This window comes from Mastomys coucha, unplaced genomic scaffold, assembly GCF_008632895.1.
Source record: "Mastomys coucha isolate ucsf_1 unplaced genomic scaffold, UCSF_Mcou_1 pScaffold6, whole genome shotgun sequence".
NCBI lineage: Eukaryota > Metazoa > Chordata > Mammalia > Rodentia > Muridae > Mastomys > Mastomys coucha.
The window spans coordinates 47,786,770-47,813,636 of NW_022196912.1; the positions used below are offsets into that span (position 1 = coordinate 47,786,770).

A 26,867-nucleotide genomic window follows, 5' to 3' on the forward strand; every position below is an offset into this window, starting at 1 on the left:
TCCAAGGTAATGGGCCAGTAAATATCTTCAACAAAATTATAGAAGAAAATTTCCCTAACCTAAAGAAAAAGACGCCCATGAACATACAAGAAGCCTACAGAACTCCAAATAGACTGGACTAGAAAAGAAATTCCTCCCGTCACATAATAATCAAAACACCAAATGCACTAAACAAAGAAAGAATTTTAAAAGCAGTAAGGGAAAAAAGGCAAGTAACATATAAAGGCAGGCCTATCAGAATTACGGCAGATTTCTCACCAGAGACTATGAGAGCTAGAAGATTCTGGGCAAATGTCATACAGACCCTACGATAACACAAATGCCAGCCAAGGCTACTATACCCAGCAAAACTCTCAATTACCATAGATGGAGAAAACAAGATATCCCATGACAAAACAAAATTTACACAATATCTTTCCACAAATCCAGCCCTACAAAGGATAATAGATGGAAAATATCAACATAAGGAGCAAAACTACACCCTAGAAGAAGCAAGAAGGTAATCTTTCAACAAATCCACACAAACCTAATTCCACCTCTTACAACAAAAACAACAGGAAGTGACAATTTCTTTTTTTAATATATTAATTTGAAAATTAATATTACCAACATTCTAATCGATAGAAATCCAATAATATGAGGAATTGGAAATTTGTTGATTTTCATCCAATGATCTCTCTAATTTGGTAATTGGAGAAATAGGTCCAACATTGTACAATCTATATACACTGTCAGCTTGTTTGTTTGTGACAGGGTCTTGCTGTGTACAACATAAGGGTCTTGAAACCTTGCTTCTCCTATCTCAGCCTCTCTATTAGTAGTATTGTTTATTTCATGTTTTTACACTATACTATATTTTTCAGCACAGCTTATACATTTCAAAAGTATTTATATACCCAAAAGAAACATAGACGATTAACTAGGCAGATGGCTTGTAAGAGAACAACAAAGTGAGACTGAATGCTTTGCTTGACATTGTACCTCTTGTATCAAGTTTGAAGAAGAGGTCTTTATAAGTTACTCTTTCTCTGAAATGAATGCTTTTCCAAATTATCACAGCTAATGAACCAAATTCTTACCCTCACCTAATGTCTGTGCCACCCTCCAAGCAGAACCACTGTTCATTGAAACAGTTGGTGAATGACTTTATGGATAGACCATCTTAATACCTACACCATTTCTTAAATGAATATAACCTGTTCTCTGTGGGCTGAGAATGAAGTCACTCACTCAAGTCAAATAGCTTTGACCATAGCAGGAAGTCTGTATCCAAAAGTCGACCCTACAATTCATTTCTTGGTGCAGCAGAACTATCAACTCTCAGCTTAGCTACGATAGAGGTTAAATCCTTTGGTGATGTGAGGGTCATTGAAATACAGCCTTATGACAATGAAATCCAATGTCTAAAAATTGTTCTCATTTTGGGCTTTTACCACAGTAAGAGCCAAGATTTTAAACTCTACTAAATACAAAACAAACAAAAAGACTTTATATATTCATGTTCATTTAAGAAAATACTAGTAGTGATGTATTATTTTTAAGTATACAGCTAATATGTTTGGAGTTATTTAAAATTTATTTTGAGAGAAATGTATTTTCACTATTGCTGTAGATGAACATCTACATAAGACTGTTAAGTCAATTGTTCTTTTATATCAAACAACTTTTATAATACTTATTTTTATTGTTGTAATATTTTATAAATTTTAAGGAATATGACAAAAAAGATATTATAGGTATTGAAGGGGGTTCTATGGGAGGAGTGGTAGTACAAAAGGGGAACAAGAATGTGATTCAATTCTATTTAATTAAAATATGTTTTTAAATGTTAACAAATTCAAATAAATTGAAATCATGTAACTTTTCTCATCATAATGCAATAAAAGTTTAAACCAATAAACAAAAAGAACTTTAAAAACTTTAAGTTTTACAGTTCAATTCTAAAAGGAAAATATTACTGAAATTAAACTCCACCAAAAAAACACTCCGTAAGCAATCTCAGTAATTACACACAATTTTCTATATTTTTAATAAGAAATCTATTTTTTATTTTCATGAAATGCTATCTTATGGAGAGCGGAAGGCTGTCTCTTCCACTAACCTGCCTTTAAACTGACAGAGCTGTAGAGGTGCCCTTCAGAGTCGCTCAGACTCTTCCTATGGAATTTTGACCAAGAACTATGCAGACAAACTTTCATAAGAATTGTAAGAAAGCGGGCTAGTGAGATGGCTCAGTGGGTAATAGCACTGACTGTTCTTCTGAAAGGTCTTGAGTTCAAATCCAGCAATCACATGGTGCCTCACAACCACCCATATTGAGATCTGACACCCTCTTCTGGTGTGTCTGAAGACAGCCACAGTGTATTTATTTATAACAATAAATAAATCTTTGAAAAAAAAGAATTGTAAGAAAGCAAATAAAGATAGACATGTAGATGATTAAATATATCGTTATTCTCCCACATATAACATTTTCCCTAAGACATAGAATTTCACTTCTCTTGACCAAAAGATTCAAAAATGCACAGGAGCAGACTGGCCAGGGTACTTTGAAAAGTATCTGTTGTACTTGAAACCGATATCAAGAGTCATTCTCATAATGGTGTTCAGCATACAATATGACAGTTCTACCCCACTTATCCGTATTGTTATTTTATAGTGACCTTTTTTATTGCTTTTCCTGGCACTTCCAATTGTCTGCCATACTGGAAAGGAATACATTTTAATTGTACTTCTATTAGCATTCCATCAGCTCAGCCCTACATTTCCAGCCAAGTTCTGATGAGATACAATGGATACAGATTTAGGGGAGGAGAGGCAAAATGATGGCGTTTGAAAACTAATCTACATACTAAGCCATCAATTACTGATGAATACATCTCATAACAAATCCTAATGGAACTAACTCATAAATAAACGTCACTTCATACAGCACAGGGCATGATGGGAGACGCCTCCAAGACCCATAGCTGTTTCTACTAGACGAACTGCACGTCATAAAGGGATGACACACGACACTGAGTCTAATTGTTCCTTCCTGGTATCTATCATTTCTAAAAGTCATGCTTCAAGTCAAGCTCTGCTCTGGATAGAATTCCACACTGTACAGACCAATACAACCCCATCCCACAGAAGGCATGAAAACCCACATTTTGCTTTCATTGTTTAAAAGAAATATGCAGAGATCACAGACAGCTGAGAATGGTAGCCACCGCCCCAAATGCATCACACTTCCTTAGTTTCTGTCATTACAGGCCTGGTCACTGTGAACAAGAACAAATTATTCCAAAAACTGTAAGCAAATTAAAAATAAGAATCAGGCTTAAAGAGTTTTGAGTATTAGAACACAGTTGAGATTAGGCAATTTTATGAAATAAAGAACTAGTTTCTAATATCTGACTCTAAAAATGAAGTGTGTGAAATACTTGCTATTTTTAAGTAAAATAATTTTACCTCTACAGAAGTGGAAGAGTAGCTCTCTTAAAGCAAATGTAGTACACTTCATTTCTCTTCTCTTCAGAAATGATATCCCATGGGTGAATTTTCTAGAAAAGTTACTGATCCACTCCCCACCTGACCCTTTACTGAAATTAGTGTGGACAGAAATACCTTTAGCTGTACCCTCTCCTTCCCCATGGGTCATGGAGCCCATGCTGCACCTCACTTAGGTACTTGGTAGAGGGCTCTCCCCTGGGCCTGCAGCAGGGTGCCAGGGAGTATAAGACAGCAACTAAAGTGTCAAGTCGCTCGCTCCCATTCTAAAAGGATTCCTAGGATAGTTACAATACCCTTCCTTACTGTTTCTGGGTCTCTTTTGCCCATCTGTTAAATCATTACTTCTAAACTGTCACTGGGAAATGAGAAAAGTCATCCAAGTAGCCATTTGGTCAAAAGTTAGGAGAAATGTACAGAGTGAGATGAAGTCTGCATCAGCCTGGGTCACAGTGGGATTTAAACATAACTACATATGGCTTAATTAATTTTCAAATAATTCCTAATATGTTTATATCACATTGAGGTTCTTCTTAGGAAAAAAAGATGAAGAAATAAGTTGTTACTCCCGACTAATTATTCCTTGTACATTTTCATCCAATAAGACTTTGAAATGGCAGCGTTAGTGAGTGAAGTCCATAGGACAGTCAGACTTACCCGAGGCGCGCCTTGTGAACCGGTTTATAACTGGAGCTAAAAGAAAAGAGCCAAAAATAGGATTAGATTTTTAAATCTCGTTTTCCCAAAAGCCAAAAAGACTCAATCAGTAATCTCATAATTTCAATATAAATTGAAATGTATAAATAATACAAGAAGAAATATAAACTATATAAAATTAAATACTCAGGAATAAAGCAGTCAATACCCATAAAGGAAATAAAAGTCCCTAAAGAAACATAACATAAAATCAAGGTTTCACCTATCAAACTAATTTGCCCTAAAGACTTTAAATAAAAACTCTCAGGGCTGGTGAGATGGCTCAGCAAGTAAGAGCACTGACTGCTCTTCTAAAGGTCATGAGTTCAAATCCCAGCAACTACATGGTGGCTCACAACTACCCGCAATGAGATCTGACGCCCTCTTCTGGTGCATCTGAAGACAGCTATAGTGTACTCATTTATAATAATAAATAAATCTTTGGGCCGGAGCAAGCAGGGACTGAGCGAGCAGGGTCTACCAGAGCGAGCAGAGACAACTGGAGTGAGCGGGGTTGACTGGAGCGAGCAGAAGTCCTAAGAAGTCAATTCCCAAACAACCAGATTAAGGCTCACAACTATCTGTACAGCTACACTGTGTACTCATATACATAAAATAAATAAATCTTTAAGTAAGTAAGTAAATAAATAAATAAAAACTCTCTATTAAAGTATGTTGATTCCACGTAACTGGGACAGAAGAAATCTATAAATGTCACTAGAAAACAAAGCAGCAACTACGTCAAATGCCAGCTAAGCTATATGTCCTTCCACAATCTACTTTTGGAGGTGAGTCTTGAAGAAGTACTACCAGAGAAGGGAAAAGCAACATATAAACAAAGAACCATGTCTAAAGGAAACAAACTGGAAATGTTCATGGAAAATAAGCCCACACTTAGGTGAAGGACAGTCTGTCCCTGCCTGTCTTAGACTGAATAAGTCAAGCTGTCCACAACATACTACTGTGCACATGGAAAGCTGTGTTACAGGATGGTCTGTGCTGGGCTCCTCTATTTGCCCATTGATTCCACTCACTTCAGGGTTTCTTTGTGGATTTGCAGACATAATTATCTCAAGAAATGGAAAAGGTTTGGTGTTCTTTTTGAATTTTGTTTTCTTAAGAGAGGTGAGTAAAATGACTGACTGACTTTATGAAAGAAAGGCCAGCATGCACATTCAACGAGTCATGGATCCACGATGATATGTCTTAACACTCTAAGACATTTAAGGTAGCAATGATGAGTGTTGTATATGCTGTGGTGACAGAGGGAACACATTCTTCTCGGCACTGTGGTTTCATGAAAATGTCACTGCAGGAGCAAGCATTAGGAGAAAGCCTCTGTGGAGCAGAGACTTCTAGCTATAAGCGCCACTCACTATCGTCGTGTTTTTGATAAGGAAATAGTAAAGTTTTTTAAAGTGTGGGAGATCATACACATGCCTTGCAGCAAAACCGGAAAACACAAACATAAAACACACTGTCCTAGGAAAAAGAGGGGGAGGGGAGTGTGAAATAACTCAATAACCCACCCACTAAAATAATACCTAAGCTGGGCATGGTGGCAAACGTTTTTAATCTCATCACCCAGGATGCAGATCTCTGAGTTCAAAGCCAATCTTGTCTACCTCAGGAGTTTCAAGTCAGCCATGGCTACATAGTGAGACCTTGCCTCAATCAATCAGTATATGGTAGCAAATTATATTTTCCAAATTGTCTAAGATACAAAGTATATTTATATTTTACACACCACAGTAATTCAGCAGATACAAATTACTTTCACAAGAACTTTACCTAGGTAAACTGTACACACACACACACACACACAATGCCCATGGTTTGCACGAACCCTTTAAAGCCCCATTTTGTATCCTTAAGAAGGGCGTCTTAACAGAGCCACCTCCAAGGCTTACAAGGACAATGCCTTGAGACAGCACTTATGAATCTAACCAAAAGAATGCAGATCAGGAAGCACAGGCAGGTGAAGAAGGTAAAAGGCCTGTCACAGCCTTGGAACAGAATACAGACTCTGTGGCCTCTGGTGTGGTGTGCTCTCCAGAGACCTTATGTTTCCTCATTTTTCTTTAAGGAAGATATCCCACAATGATCCTGTCAACTAGAACATCTTTTCCTTTGGGAGAGGGATCAAAGCCAAGGGTCTTGACCATGCTATCCATGTACCCTACCACATCCCAGAATCTGTTTTCTGAATTTGTTGGAACTACTTCAAGTTGTCACACTGATTCAGAGCCCAACCCTGACAGTCAACCTCCACAACACTCCTGAACAAGAAGGAAAGCATCTCAGAGCTTGTGTTCTGTATGACTCCTATTGTTATGAGGTGTGTGTGTGTGTGTGTGTGTGTGTGTGTGTGTGTGTTCATGCATGCATGTCACACTGTACATCAATCAGAGAACAACTTTCATTTTTCATACTCACTTTCTGCCTTGTTTGAGACAGTCTCTTGGAATTATTGGGTTTTATTTTTCCCCTCTACCTGTCCAAGCTAGCTGACCCACAGGCTTCTAGGAATTGTTCTCTGCTTCTCATTTTCACACAGGACCACTGAGATTCCAGGCCCACTCTCATTTATGTGGCTCTATGTGGCTTTCAGGGATTCAAATTCAGGTCCTTACACTTGCATGTTAAGCTCTTTCAAATTGCTAGCCCCCTGTTGGATATTTGATACTGTTTTAGATACATACATGACTACTTCATGCAGTTTTAATATGTATCAACATTTCCCTGGTAGTGTGTTATCAATATTGCTAACTGGGTAAAGGAACTTGTCACACATGCCTGCAGATCTGAGTTCTATCTAGAACCATGTAAAGGTAGACAGAGTCAACATCATAGAGCTGTTCCCTGACTTCCACATGTAAACTGTGACATACATACACTCCCTACAGACACATACACACACACACACACACACACACACACACACACACACACACACAGAGAGAGAGAGAGAGAGAGAGAGAGAAAGAGAGAGAGAGAGAAAGAGAGAGAGAGAGAACATTTCTTTTTAAATTCCCCAGCAGAACAACAATATGAATCAAAGAATTAAATTTTCTTTTCTCTTGCATCTTGTTTTGTCTGGAATTTCACTCTTACATGCGTAGAGGGAATCTCTTATAAACATCATCTGTCAATGAAAAAGCTGGTGGCCAAAGAGCTCAGGCAGGAAATAGAAGATGGGATACTGGCAGGAAGAGAGAGGATTCTGGGAAATAATAAGAGATAAAAGAGAGCCACAGGGAGAGCCACAGAAACAAGAGATGAGATGGGAGACAGAATGGAGAGACCAGGGAGACGCTGAGGAGGCACAAAGGGAGAAGCGGGCCAGGACTGAAGGAGAGGTAACTGACTACCTGGTAGACATAGAATAATTTAAATGGGTTAAATAAGATATGAGCTAGTCAGGGAATGAACCAAAGCTTAGGCAGGCATTTATTAATAAACATTTAGTCTCAGAATTATCATTCTGGGATCCAAGGCTGTTTTGCAGAAAGAGAATTTATTTCCAGAATATTCCCACATAACAAAACCAACTATGGCATGTGAACACACATACCCAGGGGTAGGCAGGGAAGAGCTGTCAGTGGCTCTACGGTGTCATCTATGACAGGCACTTGACTCCATCCTTGTGCCACTCTGAGATGGGGCAGAGGCCAGGTGCCCAGTTTGGCATGACACTGGTATATGAAGAACATGGCTCTGCAGGGAAGGCCTATAATTTTTGACATACATGTCTTTAGAAAACAACCATCCCATTACTGCCATGCCATTTATGGTACATGGGTAACCAGAACAATCCATTTGGCCAGACTCCATCCACAGTATTCATGTTCATAAGAGTTTCACACAGATGGGAGAATCTAACCATGTTATATCTTTTTCCTCACACGCTAAAGCACATAGCTACTAAATCACCACAAATTACATTCTTTATCTTTGACAGTATTTCTAGACTGTATCTACTTCCAAACTGTGAGCATGTAAGCCACATGATGACTATTCTTGACACTTGACAATAAATGGGGCTTAGGAATGGTCAGTTAACAAGACAAGTAATGTAATAGGGCTGGTGGTTTTCAGTAGTAAAGGCAACACATACTGTGTCTGACCATCCACAAAATTCCAATAGACATATCCATATCCCCCATGTCCTCTCTAAGAGACAAAAGAAACACAAGTATTTCCTCCATACACTTGTAGTGAGTTAAGACATCACACTCGCTCTAGAGTTTTAATCTAGACAGCCACACAGGGAAGAAGACCGGAAGTCAGTGTGCATCTAGTCGAGCAATGACCTGCATGTTCTCTCTCAGGTGTTGTGCCAGGAAGAGGGGCAGGAGGAAGGCAGGAGTACAAATGCACACAGAAGTCATGTGTGGCTAGAAAGGGCTGGGAAAGCACACACGAAAAGGGGGTCCTTGGCCCTGTGGCTGGCCCCCTAAGCCACTTCCATGAAGCCTGATGGATCGTTTAACTTTGACCTACGAAATATGAACAATAAGTACTGCTCTTCTTTCGGGAGATTTTATGAAGTTGTATCTTTTAAAAGTGCTTGTCAACTATAAACTCTCACCAACTACAAGGGACTGATTTGTTGTAACTAATACTACCATTTCTAAAGTATACAAAGGGAACAGCAACACGGATTCTCAGAAGTAAATAAACATGGGACTAAGGAGATGGCTCACAGTGTAAGAACACCTGCTGCAGCACAAGCCTGAGGACTTTGGTTCAAATCCCCAACACCTAGCACTTCGACAACAGAAGTTTACTAGGGCCTGCTAGCTACAAGCCTAGCTTTGGGTTCAGTGAGAGACCCTGCCTCGAAAGAATGTGGCAGAGGGAACTGGAGAACACCCATCTTTTGCAATAATCTTCTTGGGCACTGGGTAAAGGTTCTTTGTATTGCTCAAATGTTGATTTCTGCACCAGCAGAGAGCTGAATACTGTCCAAACTTTGGTACTGTTATTTTTTATGAACTATCACCTGTCTCGGTGTTTTGTAAATTCTTCTCTGTCACCTTCTGATTGGTTTCCTAAAGAGCTGATAACCTATAACAGCAGGAGAGGAAAGGCGAGACATCCAGGCAGAGACAGGAACTACAGGAAGAATTGAGAAGCATGGGATTCACCAGCCAGACACAGAGAAAGTCAGACATACAGGAACTGAATGAGAAGCAATGGGCCACGTGGCAAAAGTGGATTAATATAAACGGGTTATTAAGTTATAGGAGCTAGTTGGAAACAAGCCTAAGGTATAATGCCTGTTTTCATAAATAATAAAAAGTCTCCATGTAATTCATTATTGGGAGCTAGTGCATCAGAAATACTCCAACAATACCCATCCTCTGGCTTCAATACACATACACACACACATACACACACACACACACACACACACACACACACACACACACACGCAACCCACATATATACCACATATACAAAATTAACAAAGGAGGATGTCTAATGTGTAACAAATTGAGTTTTCTCAGTCTTGGTTTCCATTTTTCAGATGTTCTTGTTCAATGAATATTCCGTGGATGCACATTCATATGTGTCTCTCTCTCATACATATATTCATAGAATACCAACAGGAAGGAAGGGGAAAAGGATAGAAGGGGAGAAGAGAAAGGAGATAAATTACTTAGACACCATAAAATACAGAAAGAAAAATAGAGGAAGTGCACTGTTTATCTGTAAAAGAGGTATGATTTCAGAATCTATGAAACTCCTTACATTTTGGAAAAGGTAAGTCCTCAGAGAATTCCCAGAGAAAACAGCCGACTATCTGCGCATGTGCTTTCTCCCAAATGCCAATGCAGAGAAACACTGCCAGCCTTATGCCGCACTACAGGCACCACTGTGTTTATGTAACAGATCCTATTACTGACACACTATGACACTCGACACACTAAACTCTCCTGGGAGCTCTTGGGTTCCCAGGAGACCGGAACTATAACTGACTCAAGTCCTCCTCCATTCTGGAGAATCCTTAGGAGACAAAGTCCTCCCACCTGAGGTAAACTGAAGAAGTACCTCCACTCCCAGGAGAGAGAACAACCTCCTACAGCTGCTTAAGTAACTCTGTCCACAGAAACTGCTACATTTTACTCTCTGTACCCAAGGTTACCCTGGCTGAGTTAACACACACTGGGTGGATAAGCTGAAAAGTACACAGAGCAAGCCTGTTTGCTTCTGCCTAATTCCCCGCCACATGGGTGGACACAGGCACTGGAATTCTAACAGTCTCTGCCCAGAGGGCTGAACTAGGTCTACTCATATTTCCATACAATTGTTTCCAGAGCTTACCAAACTTAGAAGAAAAACAGGTGAAAGAGGAATTCAGAGAAGGCTGAGAAGCAAGAGAGTTCACAAAATAGAAGCCATCAGTTAAAAGCAGGAACCAATGAGACCGGTTTTCAAAACGCATGGACACTGTCTTCATTCCGGAGCATGTTGCTGTAAGAGACATTCCAAGCTAAACAAATATGATCTCGTGATCTGTGGTCACATGCATACATGCACGCGCACACACACACACACACACACACCACACAAACAGAAAGCCACTTCTTTTGTACTAGAGGCACATTAGATAAATGTGCCTTTTGCAGAAAAGTGTTCATATGCCCTAGAGTAAAATACCTCCAACCCTATGAGAATCCACAAAACAATTAGCATCTCTGTCTTCATATTAGTTGCTTTTTTTGTTGTTGCTTTAGAAACAGAAACTTTTTTTATCTGTTAGCTGCCTAAATAAAAGATTGAGAAAATTGTAAATTAAAATGCATAAGCTAATTATTTTTGATAGAATAAATACTCAGTTCAGAATAAATTAATTTAACTTATGCCCATTTCAAAAATTATGGTCCTGAAAATACCATTTATTTTCTATAATTCTATGCAAAGCTGGTGGGTCTCTATCACTCCAACAAATACTCAAAGATACTCATTACAGTCCCAGAAGCCCTTGCCCTGTATTTCAGAACACCATTCACTGGCCTCTAGAGTGGAGCACCAGAGCAGAATCACAACCGGAGGGCCTTCAAACCCTAACTGCTTGGCCCTGAGAGACATAGATTATAAACCACATGCCTCAAAAGTACATCTTGGCCTTAGGTGGGCTGTGTGAGAGGTGGGCATTTGAGGGCATGGCTTCCTTTTTGCTAACACAGCAGGAGGGATACAGAGCAGGTATGCATCCAACCTACTCACATGGATTGCTGCTGGAGGTAGGACTGGGTGAAATATGGGTGCTTAGCTTCTAGAATGCTCCAAATTGAATGATCACTAAAAACACATACAATTTTGTTTTACTTATTAAACCAAATACCTCCAAATATAACTGACATTTTAAAATATCACTATAGAAAGCAACAAACTAACTAGAAGTCACATTTTTGCTTAGGCGTGAACATGATTCTTCTCTTTAATTTATGAGGATATTGCCAACAATTTTCTCTTACACAAAGAGAAAGGGAAACACAGTTTCAGCTACAAGATTCCCAACATGACTAACCTTATAAAACCACACAGAGGCAAGGCAGGGACAAAGGCCAAGTGAAAAATGTTTCCAAACTCTCTCCGGATTTTAAATACCCTCTACTTGGAAAGGGACACTGTCTACACTACAGAAATCCAACCTCTGCTTTTCTATGTACTGAGCCCTCTTCGAAGCTTAAACAGAGCAGGCATGACAAGGTGAGGTCAACAGGGAAGGACAGAGGTAGAGACCCATTCTGTCTGGGAGGGCGAATAACCCAGACCAATTCCAGAAGTTCAGAGTTCAAATAGCCACATACATAAGCTTCCCACAAAGGCCATTTTGAAAAATATAAAAGCTTTGAAAACACAAACCAGTGGGGCTGTGACAATGGCCTCCTCCTAAAAGGAGTCACAGAATGTACTCAAAGAATGAAGATGTCGCTGCCACGCCAGACTTAGCCCAAGGAAGCCTTCCAACTGTTCCATCATAGCACACAATTCCACCTCCTCCAGAGCAAACAGCTAGTTAGAGATCTCTGGCATTCTGCACTATCCACTTCTTTACATTAGCTCCACAGCTCTTCCCTGGTGGGCATGGCTACCAATCCCTAGCATTTACACCTACACATTAGAAACAGTAAATCTAAATGAACTGTGCTGATGAAAAAGTATGGACAGGAGATGCTCTCTGAGAGGAGGAGGTGCTCTCTGAGAGGAGGAGGTGCTCCCTGAGAGGAGGAGATGCTCCCTGAGAGGAGGAGGTGCTCCCTGAGAGGAGGTGCTCCCTGACTTCTATTGATTTTTCAGACAAATGAAGGTGATAGTTACAAAGTATTAAGTTGGTGAAACTGACATATTACAGTCCTGGTTGGAAACATTAAATAGATTTGAAAGTAGCAAAAACTGACAACCCTTTGACTTCCTTCCCCTCAAATGTCATAAAGCATTCTCATGTATGCTTCATTATTATAAAAATAGAATCTGGGTTTTGGTCTATAGACCAAAAAATATATATATATGAAAGATTTCACAAAAAGACCTATCACAATAAAGATATTTCTCAATTAAAGACCAGAAAACAGGATTCCAACCATCGATGCTTCTGTTTTCCTTTAGCTGAAGCAAAATTAACGTTCAATGACGTGTCATTCAATGAGCTTTGACAAATGTCCTGGGCCATGTATACAACATCCCAATGCAGAGTTAAGCATTTCAACACTGGAAAGTCTCTATGCTGGGAGTCAGTCCCTACTATCCCATGGGCACCTCTATTCTCATGTCTGCATACCCATCTCATTTTACCTGTCTAAGAATGTCACTTAAATGTGAGGTTACTTCTTGCTGCTGGTAGCATCTGCAGCTCATTTTTTTCTATTGCTTAGTAGTACCTCTCCAAATGAATGCATCATATACTTCATTTCTCTATTTTTATGTTGATAGACATTGAGTTGTTTCTAGTTCAAATAAGACCAGTAAATGTTCTCACAGAAATATTTATAAACCTATAGTTTTGTACCTCATGAAGAAATGTCCACACAAAGTGCTGTTGGGTCACTTACTGCAGGTGAATGTGCACAATGAGCGTGCAGTTCCCTTCTACTTTGTCATACTCACATGGACAGATCTGAGCTATCCTGCATCATGGCCAACAGAAAGAACTGCTTCCTTTAGCCTTCTGGTACACATGTGATGGTGTGTGCCTCCTTGCAACTCCAATCTTCATTTCCCTAATAACTAAAACCACTATTCTCTAGTCCATCTGCTTGCTGGTCAGCCCCTCTTAGGACTTCTTTGTTGATATGCCCCAATTTTCTACCTTTGATTAGAATGTATAATAGAAAACAGTATAAAATGTGTAATAGAAAAAAAAATCGAAACGTCATAACAAAAGTGACAAGAGATTTAAAAATAGAACTAATAAGAGATGGAAACTTCCTTTATGAAAAACATGACAAAATAAAATGGAAGAATCTGAAAGGGTGAGAGGATAAAAAGAGAAATACAATGTTCATGGATAGACAATTTGCTATAATTAGAACATCTGTTCTCTCCTAACACATATAATTCAATGCAACTCCAATAGAATACTCACTAAAGACTTTCTACAAATTGGGAGATTGTTCTAAAATTTCCATAAAGGCCTTCAACTAATTAAGCAATTCTGAAAGATAATAGGTGGGAATTACCATCTCATACAAGAGCATCATAAAGTCCTACTCATGAAAGAGAGGCACTGATGAAAAGATAGCTAGATCAGTAAAGCAGTACAGAGAGAGACTTTAAGTTTGACTATACATTCAAGGAAACCTACATATAAAAGCTAATGAATGGGGGCTGGAGAGATGGCTCAGCAGTTAAGAGCACTGACTTCTCTTCCAGAAGTCCTGAGTTCAATTCCAAGCAACCACATGGTAGCTCACAACCATCTGTAATGGGATCTGATGCCTCTTCTGGTGTGTCTGAAGAGAGTGACAGTGTACTCATATACATAAAATAAATAATTCTTAAAACAATATACATAAAATGAATGTTTTGTCATAAAACAAAACAAAAACAAATGAATAAATGGGAAAGCTTAGTGTTGCTGCTTGCATGCCTGGAATCTTATCTATTTTAGAGGCTAAGGCAGGAAGATGGCTTAAGCCCAGGAGCTCAAGATCAGCTTAGGCAACATAGGGAGGTCCTGTCTCAAAACAAAAGCAATAGTAATAATGGGGAAACAAATCAATAAATTGTACATATTAGAAATTATATTCTCAAGCTGGCAAAATAGTTCAGTGTGTCAAGTCACCTGCTTGCTCCCAAGTCTGGAGTTGGATCCCTAGGACTCAAGAGGTGGAAGGAGAAAGGCATCCCCACAAGTGACCACTGACCTCAGCATGTGCACACACATGTGCACACATGTGCACACCCACAAAGTGCAATAAAATGATATTATCTGTCTCATAAAACACACAAAATCACTGATGGACTGAAGGTTCACATGTAAAAAAGGGAAGTTTAATATAGTTACAAAAAATAAAGATGCTGTCTTTTTAATATTGGTAAAAATGAGTAAAAATATATATTAAGTAAAATCGAAGGATTCATGTTAGGTATGGAAAGATTTAAAAATATGTTCAGCCCATATTACCACAAATGCATACATTAAAACAATAAGATGTGCCCCTTAGGATGAACAACAATATGAACTAACTAGTACCCTCAGAGCTCCCAGGGTCTCAACCACCAGCCAAGGACTGCACATGGAGTGGTCTGATTGCTCTGGCAGCATGTGTATAGTAGAGGATTGAAAATTTGATCATCAATAGGAGGAGAGGACCTCGTTCCTGTGAAGGTTCTGTGCCCCAGTGTAGGGGAATGCCAGAGCCAATAAGTGGGAGAGGGTGGGGTGGCAGGCATGGGGAGGGGGGAGGCAACAGGGGTTTGTTTTTGTTTGTTTCTTTGTTTTTTTTGGAGGGGAAACTGGGAAAGGAGAAATGTACATGTAAATAAAGAAAATATCTAATAAAACAAACAAACAAACAAACAAAACCCAAAAGAAAACAATAAGATGTAAGAGAAAAGGTTATGATCAAAAACTGAAAAGGAAATCCCAAAGTTGAGAGGCGGCTTTTTCAACTCACATTACCAGTGAAATTATTAATCAGACAAAAATACAGGCAAGAGTTACCAGAAGTTTTTTTCAGAGAATATGAACTACAGAGAATCAACAAACATAAAAACATATCTAACATTATTTGTAATAAGGCAAAGACAGCATTTCACTGTGAGATCCCTCTGAAGATCAGCGCAGCTGTCAAATTAGACACTAACCAATGTCAGCCTGAATGTAAAAGGAGCAGGATGCACACAGTGGCTGAACGCAGCCCCACGTAACACGCAGTGGCTGAACGCAGCCCCACGTAACACGCAGTGGCTGAACGCAGCCCGATGTAACACGCAGTGGCTGAACGCAACCCACATAACGCCCAGAAGATGTACACACCTGCGTGTGCTTCTGCAGAGCCCTTACAGCCAAGAGAGATGCAGTCAGTGTTGGCTCTAACCACACCCTCCTGCCCACCCTCAGGCAGAGAGCCTGGAGCAACAGTTCTTAAAACTTGATTTCAAAGTTTCCTTAGACTCTTAAAAACTCTGCTTATGCAGATTATATCCATCAATATTTATTGTAATGGAGGTTAAACCTGACAAATGTTTATATATATGTTAATGATCAAAATAAATGTTATAAATAACATACTTTAATTTAAAATTTGTATTTTCCAAAAGAAGGAATTTTTTTTGTGAGCCTAGTTTCCAATGGCTGAGCTACCTCTCCAGCCCCAAAGCAAATTTTAATAAACATTAAAATGATTTTATTTTACATTTTTTTCCAAATTTTGTACTAGGATAGATTCCACATTTAATTTATTGCAATATCAGATGTTAATATCCTCAGGAGAATGTCAATGTGCATTTTTTAAAATATAGAAGAAAAATAAAAACATACTTTTTATTATAATTTTTATCCTATGATTCCCTGAAAGAGTTTGGGAATGGGAGAAATCTCCTGATCACACTGGAAACTATCTTTAAAAGCTGGTACATTTGCTTACTAATAAGTATGTGCACACACACACACACACACACAAATATCCACTATAGTTCTCTAGCAAAAAATTGCCAACATTTACCAGAAATATATAGTGTTTATTTACATGAGACAACACTACATGGCAGTTTATACAGACTTAAGCTACACAAAGCAATGCAACGTCTCAAACATTATTCCAAAAAACGAGCTGAAGTATGATAATTTATGTAAAAGAAACTTTGAGTGCACATTCATATGAACGTGGAACATATTATAATAGCTCTATTTCTAACTAAAATATTTGCCTGCGTAGTACTAATGCAAAATATGCAGTGTTAAGTGTATCCCCTTAACACAAAACAACAAAAACCCTAAGGGTACCAAAATGTAAGAGCTGTTAGAGTAACACTGTGAATGTTATTTAACATACTTATTTCTCTTAGGGTACTGGAGGTATTTCATAATCTAAAAAGAAAAGAAAAACTTAATTTTCTCTTCTACCTCTTTCTTGGATGTAAAAAATCTTCCATTGTGTTCTGGCCTGAGCTCTGCCAGGTTAGTTCACATAGTCTTGTCATAAAATACTTTTTTACAAGAGAGATTGTGTTAAAGTTCAGACAAATAACTTTGGAATTAGTTCTGAAGAATTATAAAGTAAGCCCTGTAATATTAGTAAGAACTGAAAGCCCTAATATTTCCTAGTGTAATTTGTTAGCAGTCAACTTAGAAAACAAAGATCTGGGGCTGGAGAGATGGCTCAACTATAAGGGTTACACTCACAACACAAGTGAAAAAGTCAAACATCTGTGGGCAACTCTGTAAGCTAAGACCCAGAAGGCCCCGCCATCTCCTAAACCATATGAAGTTATCAGCAATTCACAGTGGTGTAAGTATAGGATTACGGCTTCTAGGAATAAACCACAAAGTAATGCTGACTTGGAGAGATGTAAATCTGTCCCTCAACGAGCTGACTTTTATAAATACCATAATAGGAAGAAATGACAGCAAGCTCTCACTGTACACAAAGGTTTTCCCAGTTAATGCTGATTTATATTAATTTATATGCATTCTTGTCTCTACAATGAGCACCTGCCTCGTGCTAAGTTGTTTCAAAATGACTTGTTAAAGCTTAAGTTAAAATATAAGCTTGGAATTTATAAACACAAACATATTTATTCTCATAATTCAGCCTGTTTCTCAAAAGAGAGAATAGTATAAAAACAGTACTTTAACTCTTGGTTTTCCAGCCACTCTTTTGTTTTGTGGGGTTAGGGTGGGAACAAAAGTTTACCTCAATCATCACCCTGAATGTGAAATCTTTACAGGCAAGTTATGACTGGTGTCTGTGTTCTCTGCCTGTTGTAGAGCAATCAAGGGTCAGGCTAAAAGATAAAACTGTTTTGTTTTTAATATAATGAAATCTAAATATGAGGTTGAACATAGAATAAAGCTTTTGTATTTCATGAAATTCTCATTAAATGCTTTGATGTAAATAAGTAGTCTTGGACTAGCTAGCGTCAGGCATATTATTTACATGTATGAGAAGACTTCTACCCTTTTGCACTTACATATATTTTATATAGATATTTAATATTCAGATTTAACTAAGTTTTAACTGAAAAAAATATGATCATTGTCTTAGTCAGGGTTTCTATTCCTGCACAAACATCATGACCAAGAAGCAAATTTAGGAGGAAAGGGTTTATTCAGTTTATACACCAAAGGAAGTCAGGACTGGAACTCAAGCAGGTCAGGAAGCAGGAGCTGATGCAGAGGCCATGGAGGGATGTTCCTTACTGGCCTGCTTCCCCTGGCTTGCTCAGCCTGCTCTCTTATAGAACCCAAAACTACCAGCCCAGATATGACACCACCCACCATGGTCCCTCCCACCCTCTTTTATTAATTGAGAAAATGCCTTACAGCTGGATCTCATGGAGGCATTTTTCTCAAGGGAGGCTCCTTTCTCTGTGATAACTCTAGCCTGTATCAAGTTGACACACAAAACCAGCCAATACAATCACCTACAACTGGTAAAGTGCAGTAACAGAGAAACTACTCTCGGGAAGAGTGTTTCCCTGCCCTTCCTGCTGTTGGTAATCTGCAAAGCTCCCCGTGATTAAGGACAGGTGACATTATCAGTATCAACAAGGAAACCTGAAATGACTTCTAATTTTGCTTAAAAACATGGGGGAGAGAAGCAGACTCAGGACATGGAGAGGGAAGCAGGCTCAGGACATGGAGAGGGAAGCAGGCTCAGAACATAGAGGTGAAGCAGGCTCTGGGCAGGGTGTTATTTCTGAAATCTTCTAAGAAATTGCATTTATTTTAAAGTTTCCTCTTCCTTCCACTAATGACTGGCATTCTTGTATGATCCTTAATTAAGCATCTGTAACATGATTCTCCTTTTTTGCCTAGAGAGGTAGTGTTCTACAAGTTAGGTAGAAGTTCAAGGCATACACAGAAAGACAGATCTACAAGAGAGGCTTTTTAGGTAAAGTGAATTATATCTTTAGTGTAAGACAAAATTTCCCACTGTATCCCACCAAACTTCTGGGCTAGTACACATATGGCTAGTGCCATGGCTCGCTGTGGGTCCTTTGTAGTCTAGATGCTTCAATCTGGACACCAGAGTAAAGCACAGCTACCCTCTGCTAACAGAGTCCCAGCTGCAGCCTTTACAGCTGTGGTCCTCACAGTGGAGTTTCTGCACGGTGAAGCAGTGTACAAAGCAATCCTTTGAGGCCAAGGGAGAGATGTGAGCATGCCTACAAAGACTCCCTCCTTGTCAGATCATATACTGTGGGACACTTTCTCTCACACACACTAATATATTGGTAGACTTGTAAAATTTATAAATATATATTGGGAATATACACCAAAATACATTTTGCTAGTTGAAGTGTATAATACAGTGAGTTTTTCAAAATAGAATATTTTCATATATTTCTAAATATCATGTTGCCAAAATATTTTACTGAGCTTCGGAAGTACATGATGGGCTAATCTGGGTGGAACAGATGGAATAATTAGATTGTAAAGGGGGAGGGCCTGGTACAAGGCTGGGCTTTGTGCTTTCCAGCACAAGAGCAGGTAGCTCACTTCTTGCTATGTTCTCTCAAGCCTGTCACTGCAGTGAGCCCTGGAAATGGACCACAGGCCATGAGGCCGGAATTAGCCTTAGGACCACAGCCATCAGCCTCAAATCCTGACTCTGCCTCTTTGGGGAAGAGGAAGCTACATGTCTCCAACAGCCCTTGTTTAGCAAGCAGATGTAAGGAACCACATATAATTAATAATAATTATTAGTAAGTAAAAAGACACCATTTAACATTAGCCCTCTCCAACGAAATAACTGAGTCACATTTAACTTAACTTGACCTTTTAAAAACGATGCTTTCAGAATCTACTAGTATTTAACCAAATGAAAGCTTTTTTTTCCCTGAAAGAAAAATCCCTCAATATCACTCCCATGAACTGTTCTGTCTTGGAACAGCTGACATAAACTAAACAATGTCAGACCCAACCCAAACAGACACAGGAATAACTGTACACAGCATATCTTCTTGGCTTCACTTTCATGTGGAATGTGTGTTTCTATTTTGATCTTTTGTCTTTTTTTTTTTTAATTAAGAAACATTTTTAAACAGCAGCAACTGGAGTTGACTTTTTAAAAAGTTTCCAAACATATTAAGTCACACATGGTAGAACCTACTGCTGGAACATTCATAAATGTCTCACCAACTGTGTTTATAGCTGATTTTTTAAAAACTGGTTTGTTTTCATTTAAACCTTGACCTGAATTTTTTAGCTTCAGTTATTTCCACAAATTATATAATAAAACCATCTAAATCATTCTAAATTTCTAACACACAAAACTTGCTCTCACAATAAAATTATAATAATGTGATCACATCATAGTGAGGTTTTACTGTGGGGTTTTGTCATGACGACTGGACAGTATAGACAAGACTACAAAAGGCTGGAACATGAACAAACCCAGTGATCTCACTGTACTCTGACTTTTCCCCAACCACCTCTTAAGCAGCTCGTGGTCTACTATAAACATTCGCTGCAATGAAAAACAGAGCAAACAAACCCTAGAAATCCTAAAGCAACTTCTTTTCTTTAGTTCAGCCTTTTAAATTGTACCTTGCACCTTAAAGGAAGACAAAAAAGAGTTCATAATATAGGAGTTTGAACAAGGCTAAACTTATGAGCCTGGACCAAATGTACTCAGATAGGGACTTCTGCCTCTCACCTGTTTCATCTAAACAAACAAATCACATGTATGCTCTATGAACAGACTTTCACAAAGGAGTTAATTCACAGATCCAGAGTAAATGTAACAGAATTATCATGTCTCTTTTTAAAAGGAAGAAAGAGATTAACGAAAGGGGAGAGAGGGAGGGAGAAATGGGAAGAGGGAGGGAAGGGAGGGCTGGAGCGAGGAAGGGATGAAGGGAGGGAGGAGAAAGGAGTTGGTTCTTCTGCGGACAGAGGGCAATCTTAGCCCTCTGCTTTCCACATCCAGCTATTCCTCCCCCTAACAGGTGGTTCCTTCTGGAGCTCTGGACACCTGACAGAGACCCTGCAGCCAATTACCTCAATCTCCTGTGCCCAGTCCCTCCCCTCCTCACTCTGAGATAGCCCATCAATCCCCAGCCTCCACTGGGGACCTTCTCTAATGCTACTACTGCTGATAAATGACCTGTTAAAGGATCATAAATAAACTCCTAATAGACAGATTCACTGTTCTCCTGATGGTCTTTGAAAGGCTGAAAAGGAAACACCTTTTTTTTTTAAACAGCTATAAACAAAATCTTGACAGCTGGAAATTTACTGGAATCCATGGAGTGGGATCTGTAACAGTAAATAACCATTCAACATTTACTCCTCTCTCCGGCACCTGAACATAGCATGTGCAGCCTCAATGAGAAGCTAACTGACTTACAGAAAGCAAACTTGCTTTTAATACACACAGGTCAGAAACACCTCAAGCCTCCACTGTCCTTCAGGGTCCTGCCTCAGTTTCTCACATACATGCCTCACTCCTCTTATTTCTCCCTCTCTCAGCTCCCTTAGCTGTTTCTCTCTCATGACTCCCTTCTGCCAAAGCACACTTGTAGGTGGATAGCAGAAAAGGGGACTACTTCAAGGCCACTGATGTCCCCTAAAAGCAACCCACTTAATACCTGTAACTGAAAGGAATCCCGTTTAACTGTTCTACTGGGAACATCACAAATCTTTTGTAATACTACTACTGGATTTACGCTCAGAACTAAAACAATGCCTTCAATATTTTAGTGATTGGCATGAATGATGTAATCTACTTTAGGATTTAAAGCTGTCACGTAAGGAAATCTCTAACAGCTGAAGGCCACACAGTCTCATTACTACAAAAAGCCTCTTAGCCACAAATTGTAAGCTAAAGGTTACAACATTTATGACTGTGCAACATAGCTTCACATTAAATCCCATAGTGGGCTAAGCACCTCAGCCTTCTGAAAGGTAAAAAGACCAGACTGCCTTCCAAATAAAACAACAACGGTAACACTGCTCTGTAGCAAAAGTCTGTAACTCCGCAGGACTTTCAGCTACTCATTTAACATGTAATCAGTGCTTGCTATATACACTGCCCTAAGGACCTCACAACTCATCCTTGTACCAACCTTGTCAAGTTGGGACCATCAGATCTCGAGCACATCAACTTGCTCATCAGGGTGGTACTTCTCCAGAAATGCCCAAATCTAAAGTTACTACCAAAATATAACCTTTACGAATGTTTTCAAGCTGACTAAATATATTTGAAAAATTCAAGATATATTAACAGGCTCTTTTAGGAGACTGGAGAGATGACTCGGTGGTTGAGCACACTTGCTGCTTTTACAGAGGATCTGGGTTCAGTTCCTAGCACTCACACGGTGGCTAGCAACAATCTGTAATCCCAGTTCCAGCACCAAACACACATGTGATGCATATATATGTAGATGTAGGCAAAATATTTACATACCTAAAATAAAAATTAATCTAATATAATTTTAAAAGGCTCTTATAATTTTTCTCTGTTGTACAAAACAACTGGAAAGTCAAAAATAAATGTCTTTTGTTATGTGTTGTTCGTAACACATCAGGAGGCAAAAGCCAATGACTGGCTGCTTTATCTTCTATCTTCTAATGGCCATGGCACCAGAAGTTCTTATAGTTAGGGGTATAGTAAAACAGGCCTGGCATGTGTGCCTGTAATCCCAGCACTTGGGAGGCAGAGACAGGCTGAGCTCAGGCCAGCCTAATTGACACAGGGAGTTCCAGGCCAGCCAGGGTCAGCCCACACAGGGATTCCCTAGAGTGACTGTGAACTCAACAGGTAAAAGAGGCCAGCTGAAAAGGTTCTACATGTTCTTGAGAAGCCAGCAGACTGCCCTTTCCTGCTTTCACCATATGGCTTGTAGGAAATCAGAGAAACCATTTCAGGCAGGTTTCCACTTTTAAGGGTGTTACATTTATTAGTCCTCACTTGTATCAGAAGTAAAGAATGTTTGCTCAAAGTTGCAAGATAAACACTGCCACTCTTTTTCCTCCTTTCTTCTCATGACAACTTTACTCTCTGAATCCACACCATGAGCACAAGGTCTAATGTCCCCATTTCACATGTCCTTAAAGACATAAAAAGCCTTCTCCGCCACTACTAAACCAGTTGGTATTGAGAGTCAGGGAGAGGGTGATGTTGTCTTTGGTAGTACACAGCCTTGGGTCCCTGATCAGGCTCCAATGCATCATTCTAACCAAGGCCCCCACAGATGGCCCTGCTTAAGTGAAATGGGTTATAAAACAAAGCCACAAGTGACAAATGTGGGAATGAGACTGATGGGGGTAATGAGTGTGGGAAGGAGATAAGAGAAGTGGGTGGAGTAATTAGAATGCATTATACATAACTATGAAATTAATTTTAAAAGATCTAACTGTATCTTGTGTGTTCTCCATACCTCCTTAAGCTGTCAAAATCAAAGTGAGGTAAGGTTTTCCAACAGAGACTTCACATGTTTAAGAGAATGAAGTCACAGTTGCTACCTGGGAAGCAAGTTCATATACAGTATTGCCTGTCTGTCTCTCTCTCTCTGTTTCTCTGTCTCTCTCTCTCACACACACACAGGCATGCAAGTATGCATACATCTTTGACATTCTTGCTGTATAAGGCTCTACTGGCTTGTGTACCTATTTTTAATTTTAGTTCTTTCCACCCTGCAACAGAGAAGACTAGTTCTATATATTGCTTAGATTTCAACCCACACTGTCTGCTCTGCAAGTGACCCTTTGTAATTTGTTCTTTACCACTTGTCAATCCATCAGGGGAACCTGAACTATTTTTACTTTGTTTTTAATCACTTGAGAAATTCTGAGCAACAACAGATCCAACCATAATGATTATCTAATTACCACTCATTTTACTCCAAGTTAATATTGATTCAACAATTTGGCCTACTGTAAACCCATTAGCAAGTTCCAGCTTTAGGAATACGACTACCCTTGTATAGAAGGGATTTGCCTCGACAGGACGGGATAGGCAAAGGGAATGCCAAACTGTCTCCATTCTAGCTTCTGGGAGTTTCCCTGGAAAGAGTCACCAACAGCTACTAGCATTCTACCACCTAAGGTTGCCTGAAAGCCAGGATCAGGGGACACACACACACACACACACACTACAGGAACATGTAAGATTAGAAGTTCAGATTAGACAGGAACTCTATCAACAAATGAAAGAATCCATGGGAAAGGTAAGTATAGGAAGTAAAAGGCCACCTTTACCTATCTAACATCATCTTTGGCCACACCATTGCAACAAAGGATCAGACGACTGCTTTTCCAATAACTACGGATATCTGGCTTTCTAATTAAACTACCATATTACAGGAGGTCAAGGTCACAGGCTTGGTCTTTATAGGAATCTAACAAGTACCAGTTTCATGGTCAAAAAACTTGTCTCTTAACCTCAAGCTACTATAATCCCATCACTTACACAAAAGTGACTCATAAGACAAGATCCAACCATGCAAAGCCATACCAACACTGGAAAAAACCTGGAGCGCCCAACCAGTGAGTCAACCCACAGAACAAATTTCATTTCAGAACTTCCTGATGATCTGCACCTCAAGGTCACTTAGACAGATGTAAAAAAACCCGGTTTTGCTACTTTGGGTTCTACATATAACCTTGAACAAGTTAATTTTCCAAAGCCTTAAAGAAAATATATTAAGAATCAAGGAGAGTTTAACATGAGGGGCTAGCACAGGTTAAGTTGGTCCCATCCCCTTCTGGAGATAGACTTGAATGACAAGAGTACAGGGATGATGAAGTCAGGCCCGCCTGTGCCAACTCTGGATCTGCGGCACACTGGCTATGAAACGCAGAATAAATGACAGTCTCATTACAGCTCCACGCAGCTGAGATGATGAACGAAGGTTTTCACGCAGGACCTAGCACACCACAGATGTCAACAAATGGCAGTGCCTTCTCTAACCATTAATAAGATGAGACACATTATGATCATCATGATCCATTGACTAATGGCTTTCAAAGTATGGTCAGGGAACTGTGGGTACCAGAAAAACCAGAGATGTTTGTTGACCGAAAAAAAAAAAAAAGGAAGAAAGGGAAAAAAAGCCTGTGTCTCACCTACTCCTGAAGAAGGGCACTAGATAATGCTATTTTATGAATCAAGCTTCAAGCTTCGTGCGCTAGGTAGAAGTCATTGATCCTGCAACCCTGCGCTGCACCGCATGGACCGCTGCCATCCAACACTTACTTTCTCTACTGTGTCAAGAGAACTGCCCTGTCTCTGCTGGGTTTTCTTCAGCATTCTCCTGCACACAGGCAGAACCTTAATAGGATTGTGGGTTTGTGGATCAATTCCACAAGCTTTCCATAAGTGATGCTTCTATCTGTGTGTGTGTGTGTGTGTGTGTGTGTGTGTGTGTATACTTATATACATATTGCCTATGATCAGGTTTGGATAAATCATGGCCTTGTACAAATTCAAGCTCCAGAGAGTCTACTTGTTTAAAGGGCTATTCAAAAAAATAAAATAAAATAAAAAGAAGATCCAGATGATAAGATGCCCACAAAGTCTGAGAGGCCATTCACAAAAACAGACTGACAAGAGTTTTTTTATAGCCCACAGTTCTTTTTTAAACTGATTTTCAACATAATTTTACTTCTAACACAATGAAAGCGTTGGTTAGAAAAATATAAAAGAGAACTGCCCCGATTGAGGTTATACCAATGCCAAAGTTTTGGCTATGCACATGTACATATGCTGGATAAAGATCAAACTGTGTTATAGTTAAAAAGTTTTAAAACCCCTGAAGGTAGAGATGTTAAAAGGCAACTGGTTAAGCATTTATTACAACTGACCTTGAATAATTTTTATAGAAAAGATGACCTGGGAAATACAAATCTTCATAAAACTATCCCTACTGCTTACCAAAGCACTTCTTTCTTCTCCCAATGTGCAAGGCAGACATTCTTGCAAAGAATATACATATTGCCTATGATCAGGTTTGCATAAACCATGGCCTTGTACAAATTCAAGCTCCAGAGAGTATACTTGTTTAAAGAGCTATTTAAAGAGGGAGAGAGAGAGAGAGAGAGAGAGAGAGAGAGAGAGAGAGAGAGAGATCGATCTAGATGATAAGAAGCCCACCAAGTCTGAAAGGCCATGCACAAAAACAGAAAGCAAAGCAAAGTGCTTCAAGAGAATGAGATATAATTGGGTTTGACTGTATTAACACTATATTCTAAAGAGCACAGAGGCTCTTTACCAAGTCCCCCTTCTCCTTGTTGCCTCCCACCCAGGCCACTAGTCCCCTTTTCCTTTGTGCATTGCTTGTCTGCATGTGCCACCCCATGGCACAGATACATAGCATGTGCACAGCACAAATGTGTGCATACAAGTATTAGATGTCACTGTCCTTCCTATACCATCTGTGTAAGATGTTGTCTAGTTCCCCTTCCTAGCAGGACAAGCACCTGCTTTGGTGTGGGAACAATTAATACTATGATGACCCTATTCTCAAAGCACCCAAATTGTCCCAAGTTAAAAATCTAAATAGCAATCTTTCACATTCACAGAGCGCTAATGCCCAGGGTCTGTGTGTTTTAAACAAGCTAAGAATGCATTAATTTTATAACCCATTCAACCTATAATTAATTCTACAAAGACATGAAAATCTTCCTAGGAAGGGGACCTAAGGGAATGGAATGAAGTGAATGACACTTGGGTGTTTTCACTGTATGAAATGCACTGTGGACCCACAAATCACCAGCAGTGGCAACAAATAAAAGCTGCATGCATGCTTCCTGCCTTACACCACAAAGGAAAACACTAGTACATTTGCACACCACGGCATTTCAGCCTGGGTTCCTGCAAAACCTGGGATTTGATCATATTGTGTAAACATGTGTGTGTGTGTGTGGTGTGTCAGGGAGAGGTGGGAAGCTAAGGGGTGGGACTCGCCAAAAGCAGCTATTTAAGATGATTCCTTTCTCTCCCATTCATTCTTTCTAGCTTCAGTGTCTGGCGTGGTCCTTAGTTGCTCACTGG

At 39.4% G+C, this 26,867-nt stretch overlaps 1 protein-coding gene across 2 annotated transcripts in view; it reads right to left on the reverse strand.

The window, feature by feature from the left end:
- Positions 1 to 26,867, reverse strand: part of Prkar2b (protein kinase cAMP-dependent type II regulatory subunit beta) — a 104,143-nt gene that overhangs the window by 75,996 nt on the left and 1,280 nt on the right. For both annotated transcript variants that reach the window (XM_031355290.1, XM_031355288.1), the window contains exon 2: positions 4,150 to 4,185. In XM_031355290.1, coding sequence (XP_031211150.1) covers positions 4,150 to 4,185 — 36 coding nt within the window. The remainder of the gene's footprint in view (positions 1 to 4,149; positions 4,186 to 26,867) is intronic.